The following is a 17421-nucleotide window of genomic DNA, read 5'->3' on the forward strand; positions in this document are numbered from 1 at the left end:
TAAGCACAGAGAGCAGAGGAAAGGAAAAACCTGAGAACAAATAAAGCAACCAATGCAAAATAATATTCACCTGAAAACTGCAAAAAAGAATCAAACAGAAGATATCAACAGAAGACTGACGGTCCAAAACTGAAAACCCTGGGTAAAAAACCCAGGATCATGACACCTTTAGAAAAAAATCTTATTTTAATTATTTTATGTTTTGAATTGCTTCCTTTTATAGTTTAAATCATCGTGTTACAAAATCTTTTTTTTTTCATTATCATTTTCTTTTTTACTGAAGCAAAAATTAACATAGTCCACATTTCCTGTTTTTTTTTTTTTTTTTAATCAATTTGTCTAAGAACTGGATGATCGATAACCTGAGACGAGATAATCCTCCAGTAGACTGACAAGACCAGTGCAAACATAACAGTGAGCAGAAGCAGTGGTATAATGCAGAGACATGTATCCAGTGTATTCTGTCAATTGAACAGCAGTTGGCTTGAATTTTGAGTAGAGGGATAAAATAGGAATACTCAGTTCAGCCTGTTGTTGCTTTAGCAGGTGCAATGGCTTTAGTTACTCCGGTCTGTTAATGGATTTGTAGCTGTGTGAGAATTTGAGTGTCAAATTGTTGAGTCGCGAAGTAGCAGCGAAATAAATATCGCTGCTCTCCAGTCACATTTTCTGTGTTGGCTCTGTTTGTCTGTCGGTGACACACACGCGCACACACACATCGCTTTGTGTTTCACACAGACGCAGTAAGACGTTACACCCTTTCCCACACAATCTTTATAGTCTCTCACACACTCGCACAGTAACATACGTTTTCATGAAGGGGTGTTTGATGTACAGTCTAACAGGGTTTCACTTCACTCATTTCTCTTTGTAATACACATTTTTATTCCTCCTGCTGTCTATTTATCATCATCTTTATTATCTATTTGGGTTTTTTTTTTGCATTCTGCCTATTTTTCCCTTCCTCATGTCCTCTTATAGGCATGGTAGATATCCCAGCTTTGTTTTTGCCTTCTTCCTGTTCTTGGTTGCTTGTATGGATTATTAGGGCCACGTTAAGAAAAAAAATAGTGTGGATTATTTTGAGATTGTACTTCAGAATTGGTTTTAGTTACAGCAGAAAAACACAGTGTGGTGATAAGTGTAAGGACATTGAAAAGATGGTGCAGAAAGCAGCATCTGGTCACAAGGAAAAAACACACAAACTTGGCTTGATTTGTGCAACATGAAATGGCCAGGAAGGGAGAGATGCAAGAATATGGATGATACAGCCTCTTATTAAGAGGATGCATGTTGTATCACAAGAGACGATAGGACAGCTAATCAGTTTGGTTCACGATCTCACCTGCACAGTTTGTAGAGCGTGTAGTAGCTGTGGAAGTTGTTTGGCTTGAAATGACAACTGAAATCTCCACATTTGTTTTTCTCAAAATAATATTTAAACTTTAATCTCAAAATTGCGAATTTAATATTAAAATGGACACTGATTTTATTCACTCCACAACTCTTTTGTAAACATGGTTATGTCTACTCTAATGAGTTTTCTTGATTGGAAATTCTTTGTTTTTAATATTTCAAATGCTTTTTTTATGGTTTTGCACTAAATGTTTATCTTTTGTCTTTTTCAACTAATGAATTTTGTGAGTCACATTGTAATGGAAAAGTCTGGCCCAAGGCTCTATTTTTGCATCCTATTGTAGGGTGGCAGTTGGAAGACATTTTTTAATAAAGGAGGGTAAAAGTCAAAAGTGTCTCTTTCCCTCTAGAGCTCAGGACATTTCCTGTCTGTCTTTGTCTTTTTTTCCACATGCCCTTTTCTTTTTCTTTTCATCCTTCCTCTCTCTCCTCCTGCTCCCTGCCTGCAGATGATTGGTATCAGTTCCACATTATGGAGCCTATAAATGTACTTTTTCCTGGAAAGCTACACACACACACACACACACACACACACACACACACACACACACACACACACACACACACACACACACACACACACACACACACAGGCAGATGCAAAACACTTGCACACACAGATCCAAAATGCACTCTCAGTCTCACACATTGCAGACATAAATACACTCACAGGGTATAGCAGTGACTTGCCCCATCTGTGCTTTTTTTCTTGCTGAAGATAAAAATGCTGGATTATGTCTGTGGCAGCCTTTGAAAATTTAACACACGTGCACATTTCTACACATTTTGTACTGACACTTACTTTTATTGCGGAGGCTATTTTTGACATTGATGTGAACATAAGCTTGCAATCCTTTACTCTCACTTCCTAGTTATTGCCCCCTCTCATTCTTTTCTTCTGTTTTCCATTCTTCTCGTGTCATTGTGTCTTTCCCTCTCTATCTTACTTCTCTTCATCAAGTCTTCCCCATCTGATCTCTCGGTAATGACCTGATCTGATTGGATTTGGTCTCATATTCCTTTCCCTGGCTAATAGCCATTACTGTTGCTAGGCAGCTGGGATCAAAACATTGGCAAACATGGCTGTTGCACAGGACCACTCCGACTGTAGAAACAGATCACTTATTTGCCTTGCCAGGTTTCTTTGCCATCACGCAGTTCAAGAAAAGCATTTTATTCTAATAAATGCAAGTTCAAGGCAGATATGGAAATGAGTTGATCATTATTTCATGTCAATGTGATCTTTGCTCTTTAGCTATGTTATGCTTCCAACTTATTATCTGTATTTAACACATTAGTGCTAAATATAGATAGCTATTTTATAATTACCATTTTCATATCAGTGCTGGGTGATTTATGTCTCAGGGACATGCTTGAAAATACAGTGTTATCGCTGGAACTCAACAGCTTACTCTCAGAACACAAATACACTAGGAATGCTAGGAACTGAATTTACTACATCAAGGGGAACCAGGACACTAGAAAGACAAGAGGGTGTGGGAACCATGAGGGAGGCTGCCACAAAGAGCAAAGGGAGACAGGGAGATAATATATCCACATAAAATGGCAAGGGAACAGGCAACAGGTGGGGAACATGGTTGAACAGAATTAAAGAAGTTAAACTGAAAATGACATACATGGGACAAGGACCTACCAAAGTAAAACAGGAAGTAGCTAAAACCGGGGCCTAAACTTAGGCTACGTCCACACGTACACGGGTATTTTTGAAAACGGAGATTCTCCGTTTTCGTTTTAAAAAATAATCCGGTCCACACGTAAAGGCAGAAATGAAGGAAAACGCTGCTAGGAACATGCCAAAGCAACAGGTGGCGATATATTCCTAACCGGGCAGAAATGTTGGCCAATCAGAAGTCTAGAAGCCTCAGTGGGAAAGAGTAAACAAAGATGGCGCATGTGTAACTGTGTGTGTGTATATTTAAGCATTTAAACACTGCAGAGAGTACAATTAACAGTATTGTAGAAATTCATTTCACCGAAACAATAACGTGGCGCACAGTGTGACGTCAAAAAATGCACACACCTTTGACGCTGCGTTTTCTCAGTTTTCCTCGTCCACACATAAATGCAAAAACTGAGTTTTCGAAAATATCCACCCTGGCCGGCGTTTTTAGAAATCTCCGTTTTCAGTGACCGAAAACGCCGTTTACGTGTGGACGAAAGGTGCAAACGCATAGAAAAATCTGCGTTTTCAAAAATACCCGGGTACGTGTGGACATAGCCTTAGACATACAACTTGACAGAACTAAAAAGGGAACCCAGGCAACCACATAGACAGGACACACAGACCACTCAGAAACAGGGACACGACTAGGGAGCCAAGACTGACTTCACAAGGAAATACAAAGGAAGGACAAAACACAGGGACGAGACAAAGGAAACAAGAAGGGAAATGAGTAGAAGACCTAGATGTGACAGGACTAAACAAAAAGGAAAAGAGCAACTGAAAGAGAGGAATAAAGCAAAGGTAACCAATACTAAGCAAACCAGGACTCTCATAATGTGACTATGGTAAAGAGTTATAGCTCTACGATAATAACTTGAGCTTGTGCAAGCTAAGTGATATAGAAGCACCCCTTGCCTGATGTTAAATTAATTTCCATTAAAATAGAAGGAGATTGCATTACCTGTGTAAGAAATTACAGCTTATTTATGGAAATATAGTATTTTTTCACCTTCACCTTCCATTCAGCTCAGTTGTTTTCACATATTTTGATGGGAAATTATTTTAGCACCACTGAGGGGAAACTTTAACACACTAAGTTGAGGTATTGTTTCAACCTGGGTCATATTATCCTAGACTCTCATCCTGCATCAGCCACTTCTACTCAAAGTTACACTCCAATAAAACAAAAGTTAAAGTGATGAATGGTAATCCAGCATGGCCCATCCATCAGTCCCACAGGAAGTCATTATTTTGCAATTTACAATTTTTATGAACTAATAACTTCACCTTGGGGGGGTTCAGCCATTTTTCTGTGTATGTTACATCAATAACTTGCAAATCTTCTGCCACTTTCTGAATCACTGTTTGGAGGAAGTTTTCACATTTCCTTGTGAATTTTCAAATTATGCTTCCACCACATGAATGCTTGTAAAATGGATCTTCTTAGTAAAGGAGGTCATCACACTGACATTCAAAACAAACACACTTTTTACCAGTTCATGCAAATGAATTGTGTATGGTATACTTTTATTCCTATTTGCATCAAATTGGTTAAAAATGCCTCGGCGGGGGAAGGAGCGCCCGGGGTTTTGGCAGCACGGTGGCACGGTGGTTAGCACTGTTGCCGCACAGCAAGAAGGTCCTGAGTTCAATTCCACCATCAGGCCGGGGTCTTTCTGTGTGGAGTTTGCATGTTCTCCCCGTGTTTGCGTGGGTTCTCTCCGGGTACTCCGGCTTCCTCCCACCGTCCAAAGACATGCAGCTTGTGGAGATAGGTTAATTGGATAATCCAAATTGCCACTAGGAGTGAATGTGAGTGTAAATGGTTGTCTGTCCCTGTGTGTTAGCCCTGCGACAGACTGGCAACCTGTCCAGGGTGTACCCCGCCTCTCGCCCTATGACAGCTGGGATAGGCTCCAGCGCCCCCCGCGACCCTGAAAAGGATAAGCGGAAGCGAATGGATGGATGGATGGTTAAAAATGCATTTTAAGGTCATGTTATGATTAGTTAGATGAAGAAAGAATCCTTGTGTCACTTGTTAGATGTTATTCTGTTATCTCCCGGTTGCTGCTTTTATAAAGCAGTTACTGATTTACTACATTCAGTATTTTTTTATTTGATTTTTTACTTTATTCTTGGACTTAACCAATGAGAGACAAAAAGAATGTTTCCAGGTGTGTGTGTGTGTGCGTGTATTCTGTTATTGCCCACATCTTTACCTTTTTTTTGTTTGTTTGTTTGTTTTTTACCTCTGATTATTTCAAGCCTCATTAGTTTCATTTACTGGGATCTTAGCTGGTTTCCATTGCAATGACAATAACATTCCAGTTTCTTTCAAGGTAACTAGCTTAGAAACTGTTCAAAGTACAAAGTTTTGGATCCACTTGTATCCCTGTATGTCTAGTTTCACCAGACTCGACGGGCAAAACATCTGATTTGATGTTGCTGCTCAGTTTAATTAACTGTTACAGCCATTTTCCACATAGTCCTCCATTTTAAAGGTTCAAAATGAGTTGGACAAATAGAAAATAGTTTTTAAACGTTGCTGGTTGCTCTACTGGAGTGAGATCATGTGACTGACTTGGTAATTGAACATTTCTTTGCCTGGAGAAACTCTTGGGTTGTGTTTCTAGCATGCTTTGGGTCATTATCCCTCTGCACTGTGAAGCACTGTCCAATCACCTTTGCAGCACTGAGCAAAGTCTATAACCCTGCACGCTTTAGAATTCATTCTGCTATTTAAAGATGAAAGTACATATTTAGTGTGCAAGCATTTATGTTGGAAATTTGCTATTTGATTTTGAAAATGACCCAGGCACTTATTTCTCTTTTATATCCCCTGAAGCTGTCAACACAAACAGTAAAACCTTTGATTTGAACCACACAAACACACAGTGACAACAAAAACATAAACTTTATACATAAGACTGCTGCTTTTAAACTGAAGGCTGGAACCAATCTAGTCTTTGGTCATCAGTGTCAAAATAATCCTCTGTCTTCTTTTTGTCTTTGTGTCCTTCAGCTGTCTTTTCATATTGTCTGCTCTGTTTTCTGCCTTTAATTGCCTTGTCTAAACTGTTTTCAATCTTTTTTCTCCTCGAGAGGCTTCATTTTAACTGTTCTCTCTTTCCCTACATCTTTCCTTTTTTATCACTTCTATGCATGATTTTCTCCACCGCTTTTTGTCACTTTTTCTAAATTAAGATGGAGCTATTAAGGCTGGATTCCCTTTAATGAGATGCAGTATGCAGAAGTAGCTGTGTTCATGAATCATAGATGTGTGTGTGTGTGTGTGTGTGTGCGCACATGTAAATCAGTTCTAAATTAGGTTTAGTTTAAGAGGACTATTGGTCATGGCCTTTCTCTCCCAGTGTGCAGACTTATATGTGCATTTACACACAGTTATTGCACAAACACAAAGGTTGAAGCTGAAAGCAGAGGCAGTCCCTGGACCCCAGGTCTCATGGTGTCCTTAAAGGAAATTTAAAAATCATCTTATTAACGTACATTTAGGACAGATTTTTAAAAATCAGTGATTAATTTAAAGATTTAAAGATAATCTAACTGTGGACAGTCATGCAGTTGATTACAATTAAACATTAAATACAGATTTCTGAGGATAAATTCAGATGAATTTGTGCTCAGGAGCAGAGGTCTTCCTTTCTTGGGGCTGTCATCATGTGAGTCAGTTTCCACATTATGCATGCTGCACACCACACGGCAGTTAAGCTTCAAATTTAAAAAAGGAAAATTCCAGTGGGATAACCCAGGTTTAAAGTCTTTAACAAGAATCTCACCAAGCCGTTTTACTCCAAGTGAGAAAGGCATGTGAAACCAAATCAAATATGTGGCTCATCGAGAAAAACATTTCCACAGAACTCAGGTTAACAGTGACCACCTTTGATGCTGTTGGCCAACAGGATGTGGTGGGAACAGTGCTGCTGCCGGCAAAAGACAAAGGACGAGAAGATGGGAAAGGTGTGATCTGAGGCAGCAAGAGAGAAGAAAGGCAGGATTGTAGAATTGAAAGAGCGTGATGTTAGTTAGCAGTAAAAAAAGGAATTTTGGAGTAACGCAAACGGATTCTTTTCCTTTTCTTTTTCCTAACTCTGTCTTTTTATTTTTTTCACCCCGACAGATGAAAGAGAAGACGTTCAGAAGAAGACTTTCACAAAATGGGTAAACTCACAATTGGCTAAGGTAAGAGAGCTTCCTGCGTCTCTAACTTGCACCTGCACACCTTACACCCAGTGAGAAGTCATTTCATCAGTATGAAATAGTATCCATCTCTTGCAAGCATATCTTGGGTCTTTAGTAGGTTGAGCTCTGTGAATTCATCATCTTTTCTGTATTGACATTCTGGTTTCATATGTAAGGTTCCAACAACCCTGTGAATGAACCAGGATAGTGTTTTTCATAACTGGTAACATTATATCCAGTTTGATCTATGATAACATTTACATATGAATATGAATACATATAGATATGATGATAAAGAAGCTTTAGAACCATGTTGCATTAATCAGTTATTCTCCAGATGAGCTTTTCTGTGGTGAGTCATTTAAGCTGACTTTGGAGATCATGATTACATTCATACCAAATAACATTTATGGTTTCACAGATAAAGAAATGTCAGAATCTCAGCTAAAAGCTCACCATTTCCAGGACCACTAAACACCACTAGAACAACAAAAAATTAAAGAGCAGGTAAAAAGATTCTGCAAAAAGATGTAAACACAAATTTCCCCCATTCACCCAATGACGCACACAAACAATGTCTCTGCTGAAAGCACAGATCTCTGTAGAGTTAAATCTACTAAAAGATCTATCATCTAATAAAACCTCCCACACTTGTAAAAAGTCTCACAAGTGTTAGCTTTACTTTGATACCAACATAGATTTAAACAGGGTTTGTAATTGTAGAGAAATAATAAATTCATTTTGGTCATGTCTCAACCTCAAAAGGCTCCTAGTGTTACAAAGGTTATGAAGAGAGGTCATGATCCATTAGCACCTGCATAGCTCCAGGAAAGAGCACTACAGATGTAATATTTGCTTTGTGTTCTGTCCAGACAAGCATGGCAAGCAGAGCAGTGCTTGCTGAGTCAAATCTAAAAATAGACAGAAATTAAAACATACCAAATTGGATGCTATCTCTCTCCTTTAATCTCGAATAGCTTAAACTTAAAATAAAGGAGAAAGCCAAATTTCTCCTTTTAGCTCAAACTACATAAACAAAAAGCTTCTCACCTGATTTGATCTTTCACTTAAATTACTATCATGCTGTGGCTGCAATTGGCTATTGTTGCTGAAGCACACTATCCCTTTGTTCCCGTTTGAAACTGCTGCGTGTCTTTGTTTCATGGGCAAGCCAACCTTTTTAGTTTGATCGTGGGCATCAGATGTGATGGGAGAGGTCTTTAGTACCTGGTAGACCGGGAATGATATGGCCCCGAAGGGCACTCCTGGATTCCAAGGTCTGCCGTCTTATACTAATTCATTGGACTTTCACCATAAAATACTTTTAAAAAGTGGGTAGGTCACTCTGTATAGAGATAATGATTGAGTGGAAACAGTGGATTTGTCTGCATTATAGCCCTGGGCCTTACTAACTGGAAAACACTTTGCTTTAAACATTGTTCCGACTTTTTTTGGAAATTACTTTTAAACTTTTCTTCCAAGTCCTCAATATAGAGTTCAAGCTGCATAGCTGGTTATGAAAATATCACAAATGTTTGAAATGAGCTCAGTCTTAAATATCTTTAGCATTAATGTTAATCCATAAAACTCTCTGCTTGTCTTTGTGTCAAAGTCACTGCATGCTACTGGTTGGTGGACAAATATAGAGGAGGTCAGAAGGAGTTGCACAGTAGAGAATCCATATGGTTTCACACTAAGAGAGAGAAACTGTGGTGCTGTGAGGAAGTCAGGAGTACGAGAGACGTATGTGAGGATCGTGCACGACATGTATGAGCTGGTGAGGTGTGCAATAGGAGTCAAGGTGGAGGTCTGATTACATCAGGGATTGACTCTTAGCCCCTTTTTGTTTGCAGTGGTGATGGACAGGATGACTGATGATGACAGGCAGGAGTCTGTGGTAGTAAAGATAGTAGTAGATGGCACTGATTTGTTTGAGCAAGTGAAAGAGATTCTGGAGGTATGTTCTGGAGAGACTATGGCTTATTGTCACAGCATCATGTTAGTCAACACAACATTTTGTAATGGCAGCTCTGCAATTGAAGATGCATTTGAGGTTGCTGTTCTTGATGCTGAGTTTTTTTTTACCTCCCCAAAAAATATTATATACACATTTACATTTACAGGATGTAGCTGCACTGTTGTTGTGAGCACTGATACTTACCATAAAAAATGTGATCTCATTAACAGAACTTGGCAACAGTTGGTTCAATAATTAATTAACCAATATTTGGGGGTAATATTGGGGTTGTTGGTGACAGTGGGAAGGAAAAACTCTCTTTTAACAGGAAGAAACCTCGGCAGAACCAGACAATCATCCCTATATTGTAGAAAGTAAAGATGTAGTTTCCTGGTTTTATTAATTTTGAGAATTCTTCACACTTCACACCCAGAAGGTTCTGGGTTTGAAACCAACATCCTGGTGGGGGTCTTTCTGTATGGCTTCTGCATGGTCTCCCTGTACCTGCATAGGTTATTTCCATGTATTCCAGCTTCCGCTCATGGTTCTGTGTCAAACCTTGTTGGAATAAGGTTAAGATGCCACATTTGATTCATTCCTGTCATGGGCCCAGAGGGATAAACCATGGTTTTAAAGTTGAAGTGTTAATTCAAAGTAAACCTTAATTGCTTTTCTTCCTGTGCTTCTCAACTTTTTGCCATTACCCATAACTACCACAGTTATGTGGAATATGCTCTGCACTACATTATATTGAACTTTTTTCACTATTTAGATACAGCTTTACTTTTTTAAGAAATCAAGCTTTTTCCTGTGAGTTCCCAGGCCGGTAGGGAGGTCATTGTGAACCCAATGTAAAAGTTTTTGTATGTTAGCTACCCAATAGTAGTGTCTAAAATTGGGCAGACCAAGACCACCATCATTTTTAGAGGACTGAAGAACAGACTTACAAACTCTAGCTTGTTTCCCTCCCCATATGAAATGTGACAGGATTTTTTCTAATTTGTCGAAGAATGCTTTAGTAAGAAGAATGGGGACATGTTGAAAAAGATGCAATAATTTGGGGAGGACATTCATCTTTGTCAGATTAACTCTTCCTGCCAGTGACAATGGTAGTGAAGTCCGATGGTCACAGTCTTTCTCGTTGTCTAGTAGGGATAGCAAATTCTCCCTCATCATTTTAGGTATAGAAGAAGAAATAAAATTAAAAAGCGATATTTAAATCAGTTTCTGTACACTTAAAGGGTACTATTGAGTGGGGAAGAGCTCGGGCCAGGGAGTTGAGGGGTTGCATCTCGCTTTTTTGATAATTGAGCTTATACCCTGACAGTGTACCATATTGGTCCAGTATGTTAAAAAGCACCGGGAATGAGTTTAGAGGGTCAGAAATGTACAAGAGCAAGTCGTCTGCATAAAGTGAGAGTTTGTGGGTCACACCGAACCTCGTAATGCCTTTAAATATACCCTCTGAACGCAGCCATATTGCGAGAGGCTTAATAGCAATGGCGATTAAGAGGGGTGAGAGAGGGCACCCTTGCTTAGTCCCCCTCTCAAGTGGAAAAGGCGAAGACAAGTTGTTGTTAGCATGAATACAGGTGGATGGCGAGGAATATTGTAACTTAACCCAGAGAATAAAGTCAACCGCCAAGCCAAACCTATCCATCACCTCATAGACTAAGCTCCACTCGAGGCGGTCGAAAGCTTTCTCCACGTCGAGAGATACCACAACCACTGGAACTGAATTGCACGACGTATGGATAATATTCAAAAGAGGTGTCTTGAATTGTCATATGAGTGCCTGAGGTGGAGAGCTTGAAGTGTACAGATCGCAATAGAAACGAACAAATACTTCATTAATTCCCTCTGGGTCCGATATTATGTCGCCAGTAGCAGACTTGACCTTGCATGGGCTTGATAGGCCAGAAGTTTCCCTGCCTTATCATCGAATTCAAAAAAGCGTGGCTTTGTCTTAATTAATTGAACAATACCCACATAGCAGGCAGGTCTGACCCAGATCTGGTGTCATGCCGGCACTGCTGGCTGACTTCTGGCATAGTTAGTGATTTGTCATCCAGATATGGGCCAGGCCTGGCATAGATGGCACAGTTTATGTGATGGCATGATACATCTGGCCTGATTGTGGTTTGCTTTATGTGGCCCAGGCTCATAGAAAATAGGTCTGGACTGGATCCGTCATCAAGCTGACACTTCATGTCAACCAGATGTGGGCCAGGTCTGGCAATGAGGCACTATTTATGTTCCTATTTTAGTTAGAAGACCCAAATGCCATGTTGCAATACTATACTGCTATGGTAGCCAACGTTTCAAATGTAGGTTTGACAGGTTTGTGAGTGTACACTTTATCCAAAACCTAGTGAGAGTTTGCTCATGTCTACCACCGTGTGGCTGTAGCTCAGGAGGTAGAGCGGGTCACCTACTGATCGGAAGGATAGTGGTTCGATTCCTGGCTCCTCCAGTCTGCATGGTATGAATGTAGTTAGGAAGCACTCAGTTTAGTGAAAGTGTGTGTATGTAGCATGTTGTATAGAGCACTTTGAGTAATCAGGAGAGTAGAAAAGTGCCACGTAAGAAGCAGTCCATTCACTGTCAGAACAGAGTTCTGTCATGCTGTTTTTGCACTATTATTTTCCGGCACGTTGTTATTACATGGTTTGATTAAGGTACACATTAGGCTGACATCTGTGGCCAGAGCTGAAACTGTCCTGGGCCAGCACAGGACCAGCTGCGTGTTTGCAACTGGCCTTGTGCTGGCCCATGTGTGGGCCACCTCTGGCAAACCTGATTTGGGCCACCAAAGAGCGGTCATTCTTTGCGGAATGTGGGCCATGTGTAAGCACATTGTGTGGGCCAGATCCGGGCCATACCAATTTTGCCATGTGGTAGCTGTTGCGGTGGTGGTTAAATTGAGACTGGCTTGAAGTTTCAAAGGTTCTGTATATAAGCCACTTGAGTTCATTGAGTAAAGACAGACACATAATACGATACAATTGTTTCTTCTCCTTGTTAAATGACATAGAATTTAATCAGTATAATCTACATGTACTCTACGCACAAAAAGCTAAATTAAGGTGTTCAACACTTTGGTTAGCACAAAATTATATCTGCTAGTTCCATGCAAGAGGCAGTCATATTCCCAAAAATGTTTAAACACTGTATAGTTATTGTTTAAAGAAATAATACAAGCACCAGCTTAAGCTAAAGAATGTAAGTAGGTGGGTCTGGATACTCCAGATTAGAGCAGGGCAATATGACCAAAAATATTTATCACGATATACATTTGAAAATTTGCAATAACGATATAACTGACAATATAATTGACACTATACAAAATACTTTACAACTCCCCAACTTTATTAGTGCAAAAAAAAAAAAAAATCAATGTATTTTCACTTAAACAAGCAGCTGTTTTTTTATGTGCATTAAAGTTATATAAAAATGTAACAGTGCAAATTCCTCGCTGACAGTTTAACCAAAAGGCGTTTCCAGTGGAAACTGGCCGACATATCCTCAGCATAACCATGTATAACATCCACAAAACTTAAAAAGAGGTTATACACACACAATACGGTAATATTATGTTGAAGCACAGCACGTATCACTCCGCGAGGCTCCTGACTACGATAGCCGTAATGCTCCGACAATCTATCAAGCGGTGCGGCTTCGTAGCTTAGCAAAGTCGTACTGAAACATTTGACAGATTTTCGAGCGCCGTGCACATAAAATCGTTTTGAGGTCAGTAAACACAACTCATATATATATTCATTATAAGGCACACAATTCATACATAAGGCACACGGGATTATAAGGGGCACTGTGGATTTTCAGAAAAATCAAAGGATTGATTTTAAGTGTGCCGTGTTTTCCAAAAAACACGGTAATAACAACGGCCCGCTAGCATGCTCTACCAAAAATAGTGCTTTGTTGTGTATCTGACGGACGAAAGCTAAACCAGTTCCACACCACTGAAGCTGCAGCAGTTTTACAAACCAGTTCTCGTTTCATCCTTTTCATTTAACGATCCGCTTTCGCCCTTCTCATTCTCCGTTGCCGCCATGCTTTTTCCGCCATGTGCCTATGAAAACAAAGGCACTGCGCGCGTGCGTTTTACCCATATTCTATCGCGATATTTCATTTTCTTATCGTTGCCCAAAATTATACTGGTATTACCGTGAATGGTATGATATGGCCCAGCCCTACTCCAGATTCTTACTAGTGTCCATTGACATTAATGAGAGATTAAATGGTGATTCTACAGTGACTGTAGGTGTGAATGTGAGCAAAAATAATTCTGTATGTATGTGGACAGATAAACCAACCATCCAACCAGCTCATTAACTCATCATTTTCACATCTTCATTTCATATGACAGCAGAATAGGTATAACTTTAGTCAGCAACCAACCACTGGTCGCTGCTTACCTCAGTAATGGAGTTAATAACTGAGATAGAGATAAGAGACATGGAGAAAACACCAACTAGACAAATGCAGTTTTAAAACAAGCCCAAAAACAGCATTTTTTTGATGACTTTATAGACAAAATACATGCAAAGGGATTGGCAACTTTATCTGCTGTGTGCACAGGTAGCTGCTGCCACGCACAACTGTCTCACCATCTAATTCTGTTATGAATTGAGATATAGGTAAAGTCACAGAAACTGGACTTCAGATGTGGTTAAAAGTAGTCCCTTGGATGAAAGTTTTGTGGATTATGCCTACCCCACCCTGCCACCTTTGTTACATAGATTTCATCTGCCATAATGGCAGATGGTATTTTGTTAGAGAGAAATAAGTTCCCCTAAAATATAAATCACAATTGCATTTTGTTGTATGAGCACAAATTTTAGGAAGCAGGTTTGTTGTATTTTTAAGAGGTGTTGTTGGTGTGTTGTTGGCATGGTGAAGGAGATTTTGTGAATGTACTATGTATGCATGTTGGTGTGACAGTGTGAGTAAAGCTGTCAGAACCAATTCTTGTCATGAATCGCTGTGCGGCAGGCAGGAGTAGGACCCAAAATGCAGGACTCACAGGCACGAGGGAATGAACTCAAAACTCAGCTTTATTTGCTGGCAGAACAAACATATAAACTAAACCAAACTGGGAAACCACAAACTAAGAACTCACAGAGAGACACACAGGGAGATCCACACAGCAAGAGGGACGACGTCACGCTGAACAGAGGGAGACGCAGACAGAAATACACAGAGGGTTAACGAGGAAAGTGGGAACACACGGGGAACACAGGTGACACTGATAATCATAACGAGACAGGGCGGGGTGAACTGAACATGACATGTACGGGCGTGAGAGTCACAAAGTAAACAGGAAGTGCACAGAGGTTCAGACAGGAGGAGAGAGAGCACGGGGAAAACACAGACATAACGGGCTGGGGAAACATGAAACAACCACAAAGGGAGACGAGGGTTCATAAATACATAGAGGGCACACAGGGGGAAGAGAGAGCACGGGGAGAACTTAGACATAATGGGCAGGGGAAACATGGAATAAAACATAAGGAGAGACGAGGGCTCACAGATACACAGAGGGGCACACAGGGGGTAAAAGCCATGAAGGGAAAACACTTAGGGAACAACACAACAGGGCAACTCAGAAAACATGGCCTAAGCAAGGAACAAAATACAAACATACAAGAAAACTAAGAACACTGGGCCAACATGGCCCAGGACCATGACAATTCTAATCTTAGCCAAATGATTTAAAAATAGATCTCTTCTCTTCTCTTCGATCTTATTTAATGGAGATAAAGAGATCTATTAAATAAGATCTGTAGAAGTAATAGAGCTTGAATTGAAATGTTATTTGTAATTAAACATGTCCTAATACTTTAATTACGCAAAACGAAAAGAAAACCATTCTATGTCCAGGTTAAGAGTGGTTGAGCAGTACCAGCTAGATGTAGATGTAGTGTCCTTGTATCTCCTCAGCTTGCTGCTGTATGTTGGGGTTTTTTTACCTGTGGATGACACTGTTGATTGTCTGCACCTTTGGGTCTGAAAACAGGTCTTGTCATTTGTGCTCATGTGCCAAACAAAGTTCAGAGTACCCAGCCTTCGTGGAGTCACTCGTGAGATGCTTGAGGGTGCTCAATCTGAGGACTCTGTCGTGCTACTGGAAGACTTAAATACTGGCCTAGGCAATGACAGTGAGGCCTGCTGGGGAGTAATCAGAAGGAATGGCCTGCTTGATCTAAACCTGAGATGGTGTTCTGGTATTGGACTTCGGTGCAAAACACAGTTTGTCTATAATAAACACCATGTTCAAATATAAGGGCCTCCATGAGCTGTGGATAAGCCGTGGAACCAGGACACCATAGGCTGGCAGAGGGCCTGGTCCTCAAAATCTTCAACTTCAGCAAAACATCAACAACATTCCGAGGAAGGCTGGGGACGCTGACCCCAAATGCACCTTGTTCCTCACCTCGATTGTAGAGGCCACTGCATGGAGCTGTAGCTGCAGGATGGTTGGTGGCTGTCATGGTGGGATCTCCTTCCCCCCTTTAATTTTCTCTTCCTTTCCGTTCTTCCTTTATTCTCTTAAAGTTTACATTGGTCTACATTTCCTGTTTTTCTCTCTCTTCTCTTCTTGCCCTTTTCTTCCCTTTTTGCTCTCCTCTCTTTCCTTTTTTTCTACCTGTCCTACATTTCGTTTACACGCCTTTCTTCTTGTTTCTTCATTTTCTTCCCCTTTCCTTCACCTCTCCCTTCCCATCCTGTTCTTTCCTTCGTATCCTTTTTTGTTCATCCATCCTCTCTTCACATTGAAATGGGAGAATATTTGTATGTAGGGGGCAAGGAAAAGTACATGTGGTTACCAAAGCATAATTAGCACCACTTCCTAGATAGATCAGTCTCTCTCTGTCTGTCATTCCCATATGGAAAAGATATTTATAAGTCTTATGAAGTTTGTATCTGTCTTGTGTGAAACTTGTATGAAAAGCATACAAGAGTGAAAACAGATATAAGATCCCTTGAAAAAATTGTATAAATGAAACTTGTATGTTTTGGATACTTACTAAAACAATGTATGAAAGTAATGAGAAAGTGGCCACTTTCATGAGTAAATCATATAAGCCTTATATGATCACTATATCAAGTAGGCCACATCTTATGCAAGTCTTTCATAATTATTTTCTATTTCTTTTCCATGTGGGTACACACACACACACACACACACACACACACACACACACACACACACACACACACACACACACACACACACACACACACACACTCTAATAGTTACTGAGTAGTGAGACAGTAGGTGGAGCAAACTAGATTACAGGAGGAGAAATTAGAGAAAACCAGGAAAGAGAGTATTGCAAAGAGATTTGGTACGAATAGAAAGAACTGGCAGTGAAGCACTATCATGTCTGATTTAAGTGTGATTTGCTGCTAAGCAAACCATAAAAAGAAGCACTGCATGAATATGAGGATCAGTCACCAACAGGAAACTGATTAGTTTTTTTTATACTTTCTTGTTTGCACCATATCTGTAAATTACTTCATATGCATTTACTCTTCTGATGCTTCCATTTCAAATTCAAATTTTATTTGTAACATACACAGTCATACACAGTACAATATGCAGTAAAATGCTTAGACAGCTGCTCGTGAGCTAAAATAAAAGACTATGAATAGGATAGAAAATAAATATGAAAATTAAAATAAAGGGTAAATTTAACTAGGAAAGAATAGAATAAAATATAAAAATTAAAGTTAAAAATAAAATAACTGTACAACAAAATACACAATATAGAAAATATATAAGAATATATGAAGAAATATAGAACAATAAGAACAATATATAAAAATATAGGACAATAAGAGCAGCTGTACGTGTAATAAATGGTAATGAAAGAAATGTAATGTCCAGGGTTGTGCAATCCACATATTTAAGTGTCCTGTGCAGTGCAAATATGACTAAAAGTGATTTATTTAAGTGACTTGTGATAGAGTGATTTGATTGGATGACCACGCAGTAGTTGTAGTTGTGCAGTGGCCACTAGTGTAAACAAATGTCCAGAAAGTCCAGTGTGTGTGTAAGAACTGTATGTGTGGGTCAGTACTGTGTGGGGGTGTGATTGAGAGACCGTATCGCCTGCGGGAAGAAGCTCCTCCTCAGTCT

The 17421-nt window shown here is 39.8% G+C and overlaps 1 protein-coding gene across 9 annotated transcripts in view; it reads left to right on the forward strand.

Moving 5' to 3' along the window:
• The window catches only part of dmd (dystrophin), a 287948-nt gene that overhangs the window by 60928 nt on the left and 209599 nt on the right, over positions 1-17421 (forward strand). For all 9 annotated transcript variants that reach the window (XM_026159166.1, XM_026159171.1, XM_026159168.1 and 6 more), the window contains one exon: positions 7239-7300. In XM_026159166.1, the coding sequence (XP_026014951.1) occupies positions 7239-7300 (62 nt within the window). The remainder of the gene's footprint in view (positions 1-7238; positions 7301-17421) is intronic.

The sequence above is a fragment of the Astatotilapia calliptera genome, chromosome 23 (genome assembly GCF_900246225.1).
Source record: "Astatotilapia calliptera chromosome 23, fAstCal1.2, whole genome shotgun sequence".
NCBI lineage: Eukaryota > Metazoa > Chordata > Actinopteri > Cichliformes > Cichlidae > Astatotilapia > Astatotilapia calliptera.